General features: G+C 48.9%; 1 protein-coding gene across 5 annotated transcripts in view; it reads left to right on the top strand.

Moving 5' to 3' along the window:
• LOC144732576 (diacylglycerol kinase delta-like) overlaps window positions 1-13,119 on the top strand; it is a 69,278-nt gene extending 56,159 nt beyond the window's left edge. For all 5 annotated transcript variants that reach the window (XM_078614018.1, XM_078614017.1, XM_078614021.1 and 2 more), the window contains 4 exons: window positions 598-717; window positions 964-1,072; window positions 1,757-1,887; window positions 2,157-13,119. In XM_078614018.1, coding sequence (XP_078470144.1) covers window positions 598-717; window positions 964-1,072; window positions 1,757-1,887; window positions 2,157-2,243 — 447 coding nt within the window. In that variant the 3' untranslated portion in view covers window positions 2,244-13,119. The remainder of the gene's footprint in view (window positions 1-597; window positions 718-963; window positions 1,073-1,756; window positions 1,888-2,156) is intronic.
• Window positions 13,120-13,285: the final 166 nt, after the last annotated feature.

Here is a 13,285-nt window from a genome sequence, read left to right as displayed (position 1 = left end):
GATCCACCACTGACCTTAATAGGTGCTCGCCGACTGTATGTGTGTTCAAGGAACCATCGTTGTATTCGCCAACATTATCCGTCTTCACTGTCATTGATTTTCACCTTCGCCCATCTTTTGGGTTGTCGTCGTCAGCAGCGTTTTCAACATCGTCTCCATCGCAATCGTCGTCGTCTTCGTCGCGTATTCGTACGTGGGTAGTGACCAAATAATGGGATGAATCGAACCAGGGTCGTTAAACGATAACCGCTAAATCTTTGACCGTTTTCAGAGATCGACTATCGATTCCGAAAGTCAGGAACCACTAATCGTTTCCTGCTGAACTTTACCGATGAATGCGCCGATTTGCACGCGCGAACACATAAACCGCACGGGTGGCAAGCCATCGGTACGAGAGCAAATGCATCAAAGCATACAGGATTAGTTGGCGAGCGTTGAACGTGTCACATGCAAACGGAGACACTCGTGTGTATCCGTATGAAATGTGTGTATGAACTTTTAACACCGTACGTAGCCAACTGTGCTAATGGGAGGTGTCTGTGCGTGTGTGCTTGTCGTATCACTGCGTGCGTGTTGCATCGTCGTGGTGGGGCGTAGCTGCTGGACACGTCGCACGAGGAGCGTCTTGGCGCAGCGCTGGGCAGCGTCGAGCAGGAGTTGCATGGCCTGGGGGACATCGCGTGGCTCTCGGGGAGCGTACGGGCGTCGGACTCGGAGGTGAGGAAGCGCGCCACTCGCTCGTTTACCGATCCGATTACTCACTCGCTTGCAAACTCACTCGCGTATACACTCATCCGCACGCCCAATCACTCGCCCGCTCAAACATTCAATCACTCACCAATTCATCTACTTAAACGCTCATTCACTCACTCACTAATTTAATCACTCACATACTGCCTCTCTCTCACTCTCCTCGTGTCTCCCCCGTGTCTCCGTGTATCTTCACATGCATGTGGAGTGCAGGGCGCTCTGATAGAGTTCTCCAAGAGGAGCCGAAGCTCAAAGTTCCGTCTCTTCCGGAGAGACAAGAACCACAAGCCGCGTGACAGCAGAGGGCTGGCTCCCTTCCCTGGTACGTGGGCCCATGTACACTGCCTTGCGCTGCGTGCCCACGCCGCTGTGTTCATCATCATCTTTGTCGTAACAGACGGCGGAGTAAAACATAGCGAGAATTCCTGCTCAAAATAGCAATCGTCTCTGTTCGCATCCCTGAGAACAACGGTCGAAAATCCACATTCCCACGTACACGCCCCTGTGCCGTGTCTGTAACTGCTGCTCTGTGTGTGTGACGGTGCAGCTGCATTTGTGTATAATATTACCGCCGCACGTGCATTACAAACCCAGTTACCCGAGTTAGATTCCTACTCACGACCAATAACTGTGGATAAATGTTAACTGGTCCTGGGCCTCCCCTAGGTCGACTCGGCCTTCAACGAGTACCTGATGCGGTGTGTAAACATCAGCACTGGGAAGACAAAGGCGAGCGGCCGTGGTGTTGGCAACCCGACACCCCCTGATGTGCCGTGCCGGCCTTCATAGGTGCTCACCAACAGCCCTTGCCCCAACGGCCTGTTAATGGCTATACAGGGGATCTTTGTATTTGTGTGTACCACCACCACCACTCTGTACGAAACACAATCACTACTGATATAACTCTGCCAATGTGTGTTTGAGCACGCGGCGTCTAATGTTGCCGACTGGCGCTCCCGCGCGTGTCCACGTGTCCGCGTCTTTGCGTGTCCGTGTGTCCCTGTAGTCCAGCAGTGGGGTGTGGAGGAGGTGGGCGCGTGGTTGGAGCTGCTCTCTCTGGGCGAGCACCGCGAGTCGTTCGCTCGGCACGACATCCACGGCACGGAGCTCCTCCAGCTCGAGAGGAGAGACCTGAAGGTGCGGCCCGTGAGAGGGACGCGAGACACGCGATGCTCGTCGCAGAGAGACAAACCACTGGACAGACAGAGAGAGACGCACCACTCCGTACAGACGCACTACTCGATGCACACACAGATACACGCTACTCCATACACAGACATATACACTATATGTTACGCAGACACTACTTGTTACACAGAGACACCTTGGCTCGGTACGCAGAGACATAGTTCCCTACCTTATGTGCTGCCCCCCCCCCTTCTTCCTTGCTGTGTTTACTCCATCAGGAGCTGGGCATCTCCAAAGTTGGCCACGTCAAGCGAATTCTCAACGGTATCAAAGAGCTCAACAAGGGACCCGCAGGGGAGTTCTGAGAGCCTCCAGGCATTCACCTCTCATCAAGTAGGTCCCGTGACAAGGGAGGTCCCACCACGGAGGTCCCACCACGGAGGTCCCACCACGGAGGTCCCACCACGGAGGTCCCACCACGGAGGTCCCACCACGGAGGTTTCAGCAAGGAAGTCTCATCGTGGAGATCTCATCGTGGAGGTCTCAACATTGGAGATCGCAACAAGGAGGTCTCAAGACGGAGGTCTCAAGACGGGGGTCTCAGCAAGGAGGTCCCGTCAAGGAGGTCTCCTCACGGAGGTCTCGTCACGGAGGTCTCGTCACCAGCTCATCGGGTCCACCACGGAAGCCCCACTACGGAGATCTCATCACTACGGAGGTGTAGGCCTCACCACAGAGGTGTAGGTCCCACCACAGAGGTGTAGACCCTAATACAGAGGTTTAAGGCTCCAATACAGAGGAGTAGGCCCCACCACAGAGGAGTAGGCCTCACCACAGAGGAGTAGGCCCCACCACAGAGGAGTAGGCCCCACCACAGAGGTGTAGGCCCCACCACAGAGGAGTAGGCCCCACCACAGAGGTGTAGGCCTCACCACAGAGGAGTAGGCCTCACCACAGAGGTGTAGGCCTCACCACAGAGGTTTAAGCTGCACCAGAGAGAAGTATGCTGCACAAGAGAGGACCCCAGCACCTCAGCCTCGTGTTGTGCGGGCTCCTGCGCAGCGTCTGTTTGTCTATTCCACTACCAAAGGCCACGGCAGGACTGTGGACTTGACCAAAACACAGGGGGGCAGATGCCCCCCCCCCACTCCCCTATTGAAAGCAGCCAGACCGTCAGTGTGTGGGTGTGCGTGCGGGTGTGCGTGCGTGCGCGTGTGTGTAGACTTGCGTGCGTGTGTGTGTAGACTTGCGTGCGTGTAGACTTGCGCGTGTGTGAATGGGTAAAGTTCTAGGGGTGGAACAATTTTACTGGCCCCCCCCCTCCTCTTCCAAAGGTGCTTCTATGAATTGTCAAGATTTGTCGTCTCCATTTGAGTCAAGAACAGAATGTTGTTTTGATACATTGTAAGGAATGGTCACACCTCTATAGGCGGCGGAGACAATTTTAACCTATTACATACAACATATACAAGTCAAAAAGCATCGATCCGTACAGACGTGGTACGATGCTTGTTTCCTAAACGCAAGGTTCAATACGATGCGGTGGATTATTCCAGCCCGAGTGGATGGGTATATTGGGGTGTGTGGGTAGGCACGTGTATGGATATTGTGTGCATGTATGTGTGTGTGTGCGTATGCATGTGTGTGTAGATTTACTTGTGTAGGTATGCATTTGTGTATGTGTTCGATGTGCGATGTGTGTGCGTGTGTATCGGTATAGGAGGTCTGTGTGTGTTGCATGTGGAGATCAGTGAGGCGGTGGTTGGCGTGCTGCGCTACGAACCCGGAAACTCGAGTTAAATTCTCGTCTGCAGCTCACGTTAGTCTAAAGCCTGCCCGAGGTCAAATTAGCCTTAAATGAGTTCCTGTTGCAGTTTATTAACACAAAAACCCCCTTGTGTGCCATGCCAGCCTTAATAGATGCTCGCTAACAGCACCTTCCCCAACAATCTGTAAGGTTTGTACGGGGAGATGTTCGTGTGTTTGTGTGTGTGTATCCTGTGTATTTAAGTTAATTATGCGCATTTATTTAAGTTTGTGTGTAATCATGCAAAAAAACATCTGTGTAGTGTGCGTGTAGCGTGCGTGTAGTGTGCGTGTTGTGTGCGTGTTGTGTGTCCTGTGATTGCACACCCATGCACTGTGCTGGCTGTTTTATTTTTTATGAACCTTGTTTGACTTTTATACTGAAAAAAAAATGAAAAGGAACAAAATGGTAAGGAGGAGGAGCGTGTGTTTTAACTGTTGTAGCTTCATCACGTTTGTGCCATGATTGACGCGACCAAAAAAATAATAATCCAACACTTAAAAAAAAAGATGAAGAGATTTTTTTAAGTTTTAACGTCGGGTTAAATTTTAAACCCTTTTTTAAATTAAAATCGTCGAGGATATTTTCCAGACCTTAATATTTTGATTGTACATGTCTTAATTTGCAAGGTTGGCGTTCTTAAATTTATTACTACTATTAATGTTATTGTAATTGGTGTTGTTTTAAGCTAAATGAGGTTTATGATTGGAGTGAAACATCTGTAATAGCGTGCGCTGAGTGTTGAAAAAGTGATCGTTTTAACGTGTGCAATATCTTTTCTCCCACAAGTTGAGAGGTGGGCGTTTAAATGTGGCTCACCACCGAGCCAGCCGTCGCAGTTCAATCCCTCCTGCTGCTCAGAAGTTGTACACATCGCATGGCAACACGGCAGTGGCCCCGATGGGTTGCATTTGTGGCTGGAGCAATGGGTTGCATTTGTGGCATCAACAACAACATCAGCAGTAGCGGAAGCATCGTCCTAAGCAGCCACATTCTAATCGCCGTCATGCTATCGTGTGTTGGTTGGCTAGGGCCAAGTGGCATAGGTTATTGTTGACGAGTTTTTAGTATAGGGGCAGGGCTAGGGTCTGGCAGGCTTTTGTGATTTGAGCTCGTTCGAATCTGGTGGTCTCGAGTTGTTCGTTCTATGGCCGGTCATTTGGTTGGCCGGTGTGGCTGGGGCTACGCGTAGAGTGGTTGGCCTAGTGTGCTTTAGGGATGGATATTGACGTGACATTCGGGCTCGGGCATGCGCTAGCTCTATACGTACTGCTTCGTGATGTTGTGTATGTTACGTAGTATTCACGTGCATTGCGGCTCTTGAAATATTGAGTTTTGTACCGATTTCGAAAGAAAAAAAAGGCTCCTTGTAATTTTGCTTGCCGTCCCCTGGGCTAGGGCTGTATTGTTTAGCGCGGTTAGGTTCAGCAGTAGAGTTTAGTTGGTTGGTGTGGTTACGGACGGGGTTAGTACATGGTTGGCTTTTGTTAAATGGGCCAGTCTCTGTTGTGTTAGTGTGGTGAGGGCGCGTATGCTCGACCCACAAACTGTTTGCCCCCCCCCCCCCATCCTTGTGTTTTACCTTTGCCAATCTGCAGGAAACAACCTCTTGTTGTAGCTGGAGCAGGGATTGAACTGTCGACTTGCTTGCAGGCTGGCTCAGTTGGCAAGCTCTGCCCAGCGGGCAGGACCCAAACCCCCACCCCATTGGCCGCGCCAAACGAATCGACTTGAATCATTCGTCCGTTCGAGAGCTCCGGAGTGCGGGCATTGCTTTTGTGCGGGTGTTTATTCACCGTTTTTACTCTCGTCGGTGTTGTATCAACGGTTTCGTATTTCAGTCCGCGTGCTAAAGGCTGATTATTATTTTTCCAAAGCGGCCGGAACACTTTGATGTCGAGTGTCTTTTTTTTCCTGGCTCTAATTTGCCAGTTCCGTGCACGCGTGTACAAAAGGGAGCAAATGGGGCAGTGTTTCTTGCACTGCTACCAGGCCAGCCACCTGGATTCCATTCCCGTCCACGCCAGTGGCGAGTTGAATTTGAACCCGTCCAGGGCCCCATCTCGAGGTTGGCTCGGCCTGAATTGAGTGGAGGGTGCAAACAATCAGCACCGTGGAGATGAAGGCAAGCAAGAGCGGTGTTCCCACACTGCTGGCCTTAGTAAGCGCTCGCTAATGGCGCGTGTGCATACAGGCTTTGAGTCTAAACGTGGGGTATTTATATTGGTGGCTACGTATGAATATTTGGTGTATTTTGATGTCACTGTGTCAATGGCCAGGTCTTTGAAAATTGACTGTGGTCCATAGAAGCCTTCTCTTGAGAATGGTGTCACAGGGTTACTTACATTCCACTGTGTGTCTAATGACACATTTACATTGACAAGGCCTTACGACCCCTACCCAGTATGTAACTTACCAGGGATCCAACTCCTAAAGACTGACTAGGTAGGTAGCTAGTCAGTTCCCCATTGTAATTGTTCCGTAAAATGCAGGAGGGCTGATGGAAAAGTCTGTGGCTTGATATTGAAGGGGAAAGGTGCTTACAATAAAGGGCGAATGTTTATATTTTTTTTATTATCAAGGACTACAAACGCTCAGTGCTAAATTAACTGTCCTCTTATGTTCATTGGAAATTTGAGAACCCTGAAAGACAAAAAATCTCAAACTACAAAAACAATCGGGGAGAATCGAGATAAATCTGAATAATTCCTACATCCACAACTGAAGTGGCTCCCAGTGCCGTCCAAATGTCTCCCCAACCAGAGAATCGCTTGTTGGGAAAGTGCACTCTAATCGTTACGGAGGAGCGCTGCGAGTAGTGAGCTCCATGGGTGCTAGAGGAGCGAGCCAAGAAAGTTATTCTGAGCGGTGGTAAAATTAAAGCCTTGGTACATTGATGAATGCTTCGGACTTGAAGGAGGGGGGAGCCGTGTCGAGGAATAATAGAGTTCTCATCAGGGCCACGTGTTGCTCACTGGATCAGTACATGGAACTTTCCATCAGCTGCTCTCCTGAAACTACGTACGTGGAGGTCCGGTCACTGGCTCACTCGGAGGCGTTCACATACAGCGAATAACTCCCCAAATCGCTGAGCTTCGAGGTGACCGGGAGATGGTAAGAGATGAATTGTGTTTCTGACCGATCTGTGTTGTGGACTTGAGAAAACTATCCCCCCTCCCCTTCTCCCAAGTTATGCGTGCCGTTTTCTCCGGGTACATTATGGTGACGTTGTTTTTTTGTCAGCTGGCCTGTACAAATTCTTATGGCTATCGTGTGTGTGTGTTCCACCAAGTCTCTGTGGAGCGCTCATGCCAAAAAAAAACATTGTGGTGTAAATACGAGGACCACTCAAAAAGATGTCTGACTGCACAGACAAGGGACCTGTGGCCTATATTTGTGGTCGTGTTGTGGCTCCAGTCATTCCTTGCAGGCGGATTCGCCAATATAGTCGGTTGAAGTCGTGACGCTGATGTTGGGCTACAGAGGTGTTGACCGAGGTGTTATAATCCACACCAAGAATTCACATCCATTCTAGCGCAGGCCTAACGGCTCCGTGTCCGCTCCGTAGTTTAGACTCACAACTCAGAAACTCAACCTGCGCTGTTTATTCTGTAGGGATATGAATAATTATAAACTTGATTTGAAGCTTTCGTGACTGCAGGAATTACTCTTTGGTTTTTCCGGTAAAGTTAAATAATAGAATACGACGTTTCGATTGCAACACAAGCAACCGTCATCGGGTAGAAATACATTTGAGAGAGAGAGATATTCCTGTAAACATTCATGCCAACGTTTGCTTTATTTTTTTAAACATACAATCATTACTGATATTGGCTTAACATCCCAATGCCGCACAAGTACAACGGTAATTACTCAATTTGGAATGCACACAGCAGAAGCAGCAACATCGCCCCACTCCTGCTAAAAGTTGGCAGGGCCCTCTTAATGATGAGTCTCGAGATCTTTCCTGGGTAAACAAACGTACTTAATAATACAAATGCATTTCCCAACAACTTCATATCTACTCTGCAGCCCAGACCCAGAACTCCACACCCATCCTATAGATCTGTCTCATCAAGAACTTACTCAGGTTTATTTAGTTTAGTGTCTTGTTAATATTTTTTTCTTTTATGGCATTGCATAGCGAGGATGTATACGATTTTTATTTGATTTATGAAAAAATAAATATGAGTGGGCGAAGACCCCAGGGCCATCCCAGGACACTTTGGCGGGCGTGGAAACGCCTGGGAGTTCCCCCAGGAAGAGCTAGAGTCTGTCGCCAGGGAAATGGAGCTCTGGACCGTCACTACTCAACACGCTGCCACCGCGACCCTCACCAGGACAAGCGGATTGAGAAATGAACGAACGAGTTGGCTGGATGAATTTCATAATCGCGGTGTCGGAGACAGTGAGCCAGCGCTGCTGAGATGCTGGAATAATTCTAGATTTAAAGTTTTCGTGACTACAAGGGTCTATACTCTATGGTTTTTTCGGTAAAGTCAACGTAGGTAAAAAAGAAAATTAAAATAAATTAAATCACGACGTTTCGGAGGCAACACAAGCTCCCGTCTTCAGGTGGCACCGTCACAGCAAAATTACTGTATCAAGTGGTACAGTAATTTGATACAGTAATTTAGCTACGTGACTTTACCGAAAAAAACAAAGAGTATGCTGGAATAAATTCTGGGTTCCAGCCACTCGTGTGATGTAACCGGCCTCTTGAGGTTATATGATTGATGGTCTCGGCCCACCTGACAGTGACTGTACAAATCGAACCGTCACATTGACTTTGGTCTGTTCCTCGGCGTTCCATTGCCGAGCTATTCGGGAGATGGACTCCTCCCAACACAACTGCAGAGAACGGTCAAAGTGGTGACAGAGAGTTCAATCGTATCGAGGAACGTCCGCGGAATGGCACCACAGATACAATACAATTTGGATCCGTATCGTTTGTCCATTTATGCCATTTAATCACCCGGATAGATAAAGGATAAATAACATATAACGTCTAAAGTGACCCATTTTCAAGACGCTTTTCAGAAATTAGGCCGTATTTATTTTGTATATGGGTATAGGCAGCCACACGCATAGGCAGAGGAAAGCCTTGAACCTGGATTTGGATCCAGGGCAGGACATCAACAGCATGGTTAGCTGTGGGAAGGGAGTTCCAGACTGGAGGCAGCGGAAGACATTCGCCGCAGAAACCACTTCTGTAGGAGTCACATGTGCAGCAGGCCTCACCGCGTGTGTTAATCGTCCCCATATCTTTATTATAATTTAAAACAACATTAGCCCTCGGAGCAATAGTGGGCATGCCACATTCAATTTGACACGTTGGTCTTTTGTGCAGTCAGCTCGCTACGCTTGAGCATCCGGTTGAATGTATCGGTGGTGGCAATCCAGAGTCAAAAGCCAGAATCTGCATTGTAGGCGCTGCCCTCGTGAAGGCTCCCACTCATCTAGCGGGTCTTCGGGCAGGGATCTCGAGGCACTGATGTAAAATAGCCCTTGGCATCAGACGGAAACGTCTTGCGTTTTGTATTTGGGTTTAAACAATTGTGAGTCGTGCAGCTAATTATGTGGGTGGGGGTGTGTCTGCACATTGCTGTTGGTATTTCTGTGTATGTGACTTTGTTATTGTGTGCGTATCGCATGTGTACGTGCGTTGTTGTCCGAGTATCTTTAGACATCAATGCACACGTATCTGTGTTGCATCGTTCGCCTGTCTGTGTTATGTGTCCCATGGGCACGTGTGTGTCATCCATATGTCTGTACATACTCATTTATGTGTATGTCTGTTAACGTGTTAATGTTTAAAATATCTGCCTAGGTGTTTTGTACAATCAGACACTCAACCCCCACAGCTCCCAATCGGTGATGGGGCAGTTGTGGAGAGAGTGGAGTGTTTCTCATACCTGGGCAGTGTGCTTATGACCAGCTCTCCGAATCAGTTGAGCGGCATTATCTTTTCATTGGCTGTGTAACGTTGTGTGGAAGCTACCTGTTCTGTCGCTCCACACGAAACTTAAGGTCTTCTCGGCCACGGTCATTCCATCCCTTCTCTACGCTTGGGAAACGTGGGCCCCCCTTAATTGAACATCTTCGCTGGTTAGAAACATTTATGCTGGCCTGCCTACGATCCATCCTGGCTTTAACCAGGCTGGATTGTGTGAGGAGCTCACAAATCCTTGAAAGATCTGGACAAAGTGCCATCGGTTAGCTCCTCTGGCAGGCAAGACTGCGTTGGCTGGGCCATGTAGCCCACATGCCCAGCCATCGCATGCCTAAACAGCTTTTGTTCAGCCGGATAGAAGGGGCTAAACAGGCACGGCACGGGCTTGAGAAGAGATTGAGTGATGTGGTACAAGAGGACGTGGAGCTGAGTGGACTTGCCGATGACTGGTACTAGCGGTGTCAAGATCGGCCTCTGGTGGAGGCTCGTGAAGGACGCTGCTACTGTGCAGTTGGAGGCAGTCGCCCTCCAGCAACAACGGAGGGCGGAGGAGCGACGCTCACAACGAGCGGAGCGCCGGGTGGCTAAAACACAGCATGTTGGCACAGTAGAGGGCACAGGTGGTGCATCAGCCACTCATCTAAGTTGATCCATGGCTCCTGGGTCTGCCCCGTGACCTGCCAGCGGGCGTTCGACACTTCACGTGGCCTTAACGTGCACTTAGCCTGGCACAAGGGCCGTGGTGACGTCACTGCCACTTAGTGGCGAATGGCGGTTGTTATGTTTAAAGATACGTCAAATTAAGTAGATTACACAATTAGACACCAGTCATTCAAACATTTGTTCTGAGGCCATTTTAAAGCTACTTAAAAATCACTAAAAACGATTAAATGAAGCTAAAATTTTAGTTTTTTTTACTGGCTTCAGCAAATCATTCGATGACTGATGGTTACATTTTTTAAATATCTACCCAAAGTGCTATTTCACCTACTTTATGAAGTTGGGTCAAAGAGCATAAATTCTAGATTTGAAGTTTTCGTGACTGCAAGGATTCATACTCTTTGTTTTTTTCGGTAAAGTCACGTAGGTAAAATATTAAAATAAATTAAATCACGACGTTTCGGAGGCAACACAAGCTTCCGTCTTCAGGTGGAACCGTCACAGCAGTGAAACGTCGTGATTTAGTTTATTTGAATTTTTTACCTACGTGACTTTACCGAAAAAATCAAAGAGTACAAAGAGCATAACGTTTGGCCAGTGAGGTCACGTGCATCGTCTGATGACTGCACGGTCCACCTGGTAGGTGCGCGCGCTGTTCACTAAGTGGGGGTGACGTCACCACGGCGCTTGTGCCAGGCTAGGTCCACTTGTTTTTTTTTTACAATACACACCTATGCACATGCCCCATAATACAAACACACAAATCCAGCACTGTTCAAACACTCACCATTGGCCATAATTCTATTGACCTGTGTCAAAGTAAAGGTCAAACCAACGCAGCTCATTGGTTCATCCACCCTGCACCCCCCGCCCCCACCCGCCTTTTGGCCACTCCCACTGCCCCCTGCCCCCAGTGTAAGTTGCCACCTGTCCAGGTTTGACCCGTACTGCTGGAGTTAGCGCTTTTGTGTTCAGGTGGCAACCGGAGTAGATTTGTCTCGGGACCTGGTGGCACTGTGTCGAACTCGATTGCAAGTCGACCTTAGCGCGCTGAGAAATATGATGTCTGGGTTAGGTCTGGGGGGGGGGAAACACACCGAGTCGACATGTGTGAAGAGTTTAAATCGTGGTGGCTATACTGTAAAATGTAAACCAACACATTCTGCCTTGTGCAATTAACAGCAAATTTATTCCAACATGATGCCCTCTGCGGTTGTCCAGCTAGAGAGCACATTGGGTCCCCCCCCCCCTTGCCTTTAACATCCGGATGGATATAATCTAGATTGGAAGTTTTCGTGAGTACGGATGGATATAATAAAGGTTGTTTTTTTGTTGGGTTAGATCACGTTAATTTGTGTCGTTAAACCTGCCACCACCCGGCACAGCCCAATTAGTAAGGTTGGTCACGTAAACAACAACATGCCAATTACTGCTTCAGCACACCGGTGTGTTGGAGAGTAAACTCACGACATTTATTGATTAAACAAACACCCTTTCACATGGATATTATTGGTCGCGAAAGCCTCCGTGTGAAACCACAGCGGGTGACTGTTGTCGAGCAAGCGGCTTGCAATCAAAATGTCGCGAGTTCAAATCCTAGAGAGGGGGTTGACCCAGCTCCATGATCCGTCTCGAGTCGGGGGGGGGGGCGTGATGGATAGACTTGACCTGGTATAGGAATGTGGACTTTCCATGAGCGCGAATTCCCTCCTTGAGACTCGTTTGAGCAAGGACGTCTCCACGTTGACTTGCCCTTCGAATCGCAGCGTTGGTGCGACGTGTGGGATCCCAAGGTTCTCCAAACGAATTCCGCTCTAGCCGTGTGAGCCTCCCTCACCCCGTGAAACGCCTCGGGACTGGGGAGGGAGGAGACCTTTCGCTGTTGGGAGGCATCGATTTGTGCTCGTGTTGTGCGGTTTTCTGTCGTGAACTACTTGCAGCCACGCGTGAACCTATTATCACCCACACGTGTGTTGTATGCACTTCGCAAACGTGCACCTAATGCATGTTGTGTACGTCAGCGAATGTATATTTGTGTTGATGCTTAAATGTACATGCGTGTAACGGATGCGTGCGTGTGTGGGGAGCGGTAGTGTAGCGATTAGCGCTACGCTGCGCTACCAACCCGGCTATCCGAGTTCTGACGATTATCTGAACCGGTCCTGGGGCTCCCCTAGGTCGACTCAGCCTCAAATGAGTACCTGGTGCGGTGTGTAAAAAAAAAACATCGCCGCTGGGGAGATAAAGGCGGCCGGGCGTCGTTTTGGCCACCCACAAACCCCCTCGTGTGTCATTGCTTTTTGCTAACAGCACTTGCATCAACAGTCTGTTAAGGCTACACGGGGAGGGGGGGGTCCTTTGTCTTTGTGTATGAATACGTGCACTGTGTGTGTGTGTCTATACATATCTGTAAGTGCGTGTACGTGTCGTACACATTCCCAGCCTAACCCCCGTTGCCTTGCCAAGGCGAAGAAGGGCACTGTCCTTATTTATTGGTTGGAACATTGTGGAAGAGAAAGCGAAAAGTTGCCGTTTTTGCTTCGTTCGGAGTTTTTTCCCGCCTATTTATAAACAGCCTCCGTGTCGAATGTTGATGTGCCCCCCACCCCCGCAAAAAAAAAACATTCCCTGTGCCCCCCCCCCCATGCAAACAGGACGTGTTGCATATGAATGTGCGTGACTTTGAGCTATTTTTTTGTACATAACGCATTTTGAAAAAGAAGGAAAAGTGACGAGAAGGCATTTCGAAATACCTCATTGAAAGTGAACGTCGTCTGCACGTGCACACACACACGAAAAATACAGAATATCCACTCTTCCAGTGACTTGTGAATGATTCATTATTTGTGTAGTCGTAGTCGTCGTCGTGTTGTTATCGTTACCCGGAGGAAAGCACACCCAAAAAGTAAGATGCGTGGTACATTTTTTGTTAAATAAAATGCTTTAAAAAAAAATTGATTTCATTGCCAAAAACTAATCTACGCAGA

Source organism: Lampetra planeri, chromosome 43 (assembly GCF_965212315.1).
Source record: "Lampetra planeri chromosome 43, kcLamPlan1.2.h2, whole genome shotgun sequence".
In the NCBI taxonomy this organism is placed as follows: Eukaryota; Metazoa; Chordata; class Hyperoartia; order Petromyzontiformes; family Petromyzontidae; genus Lampetra; species Lampetra planeri.
The sequence above is the reverse complement of the archived record's forward strand: the minus strand, read 5'-3'. Positions and strand labels throughout refer to the sequence as shown.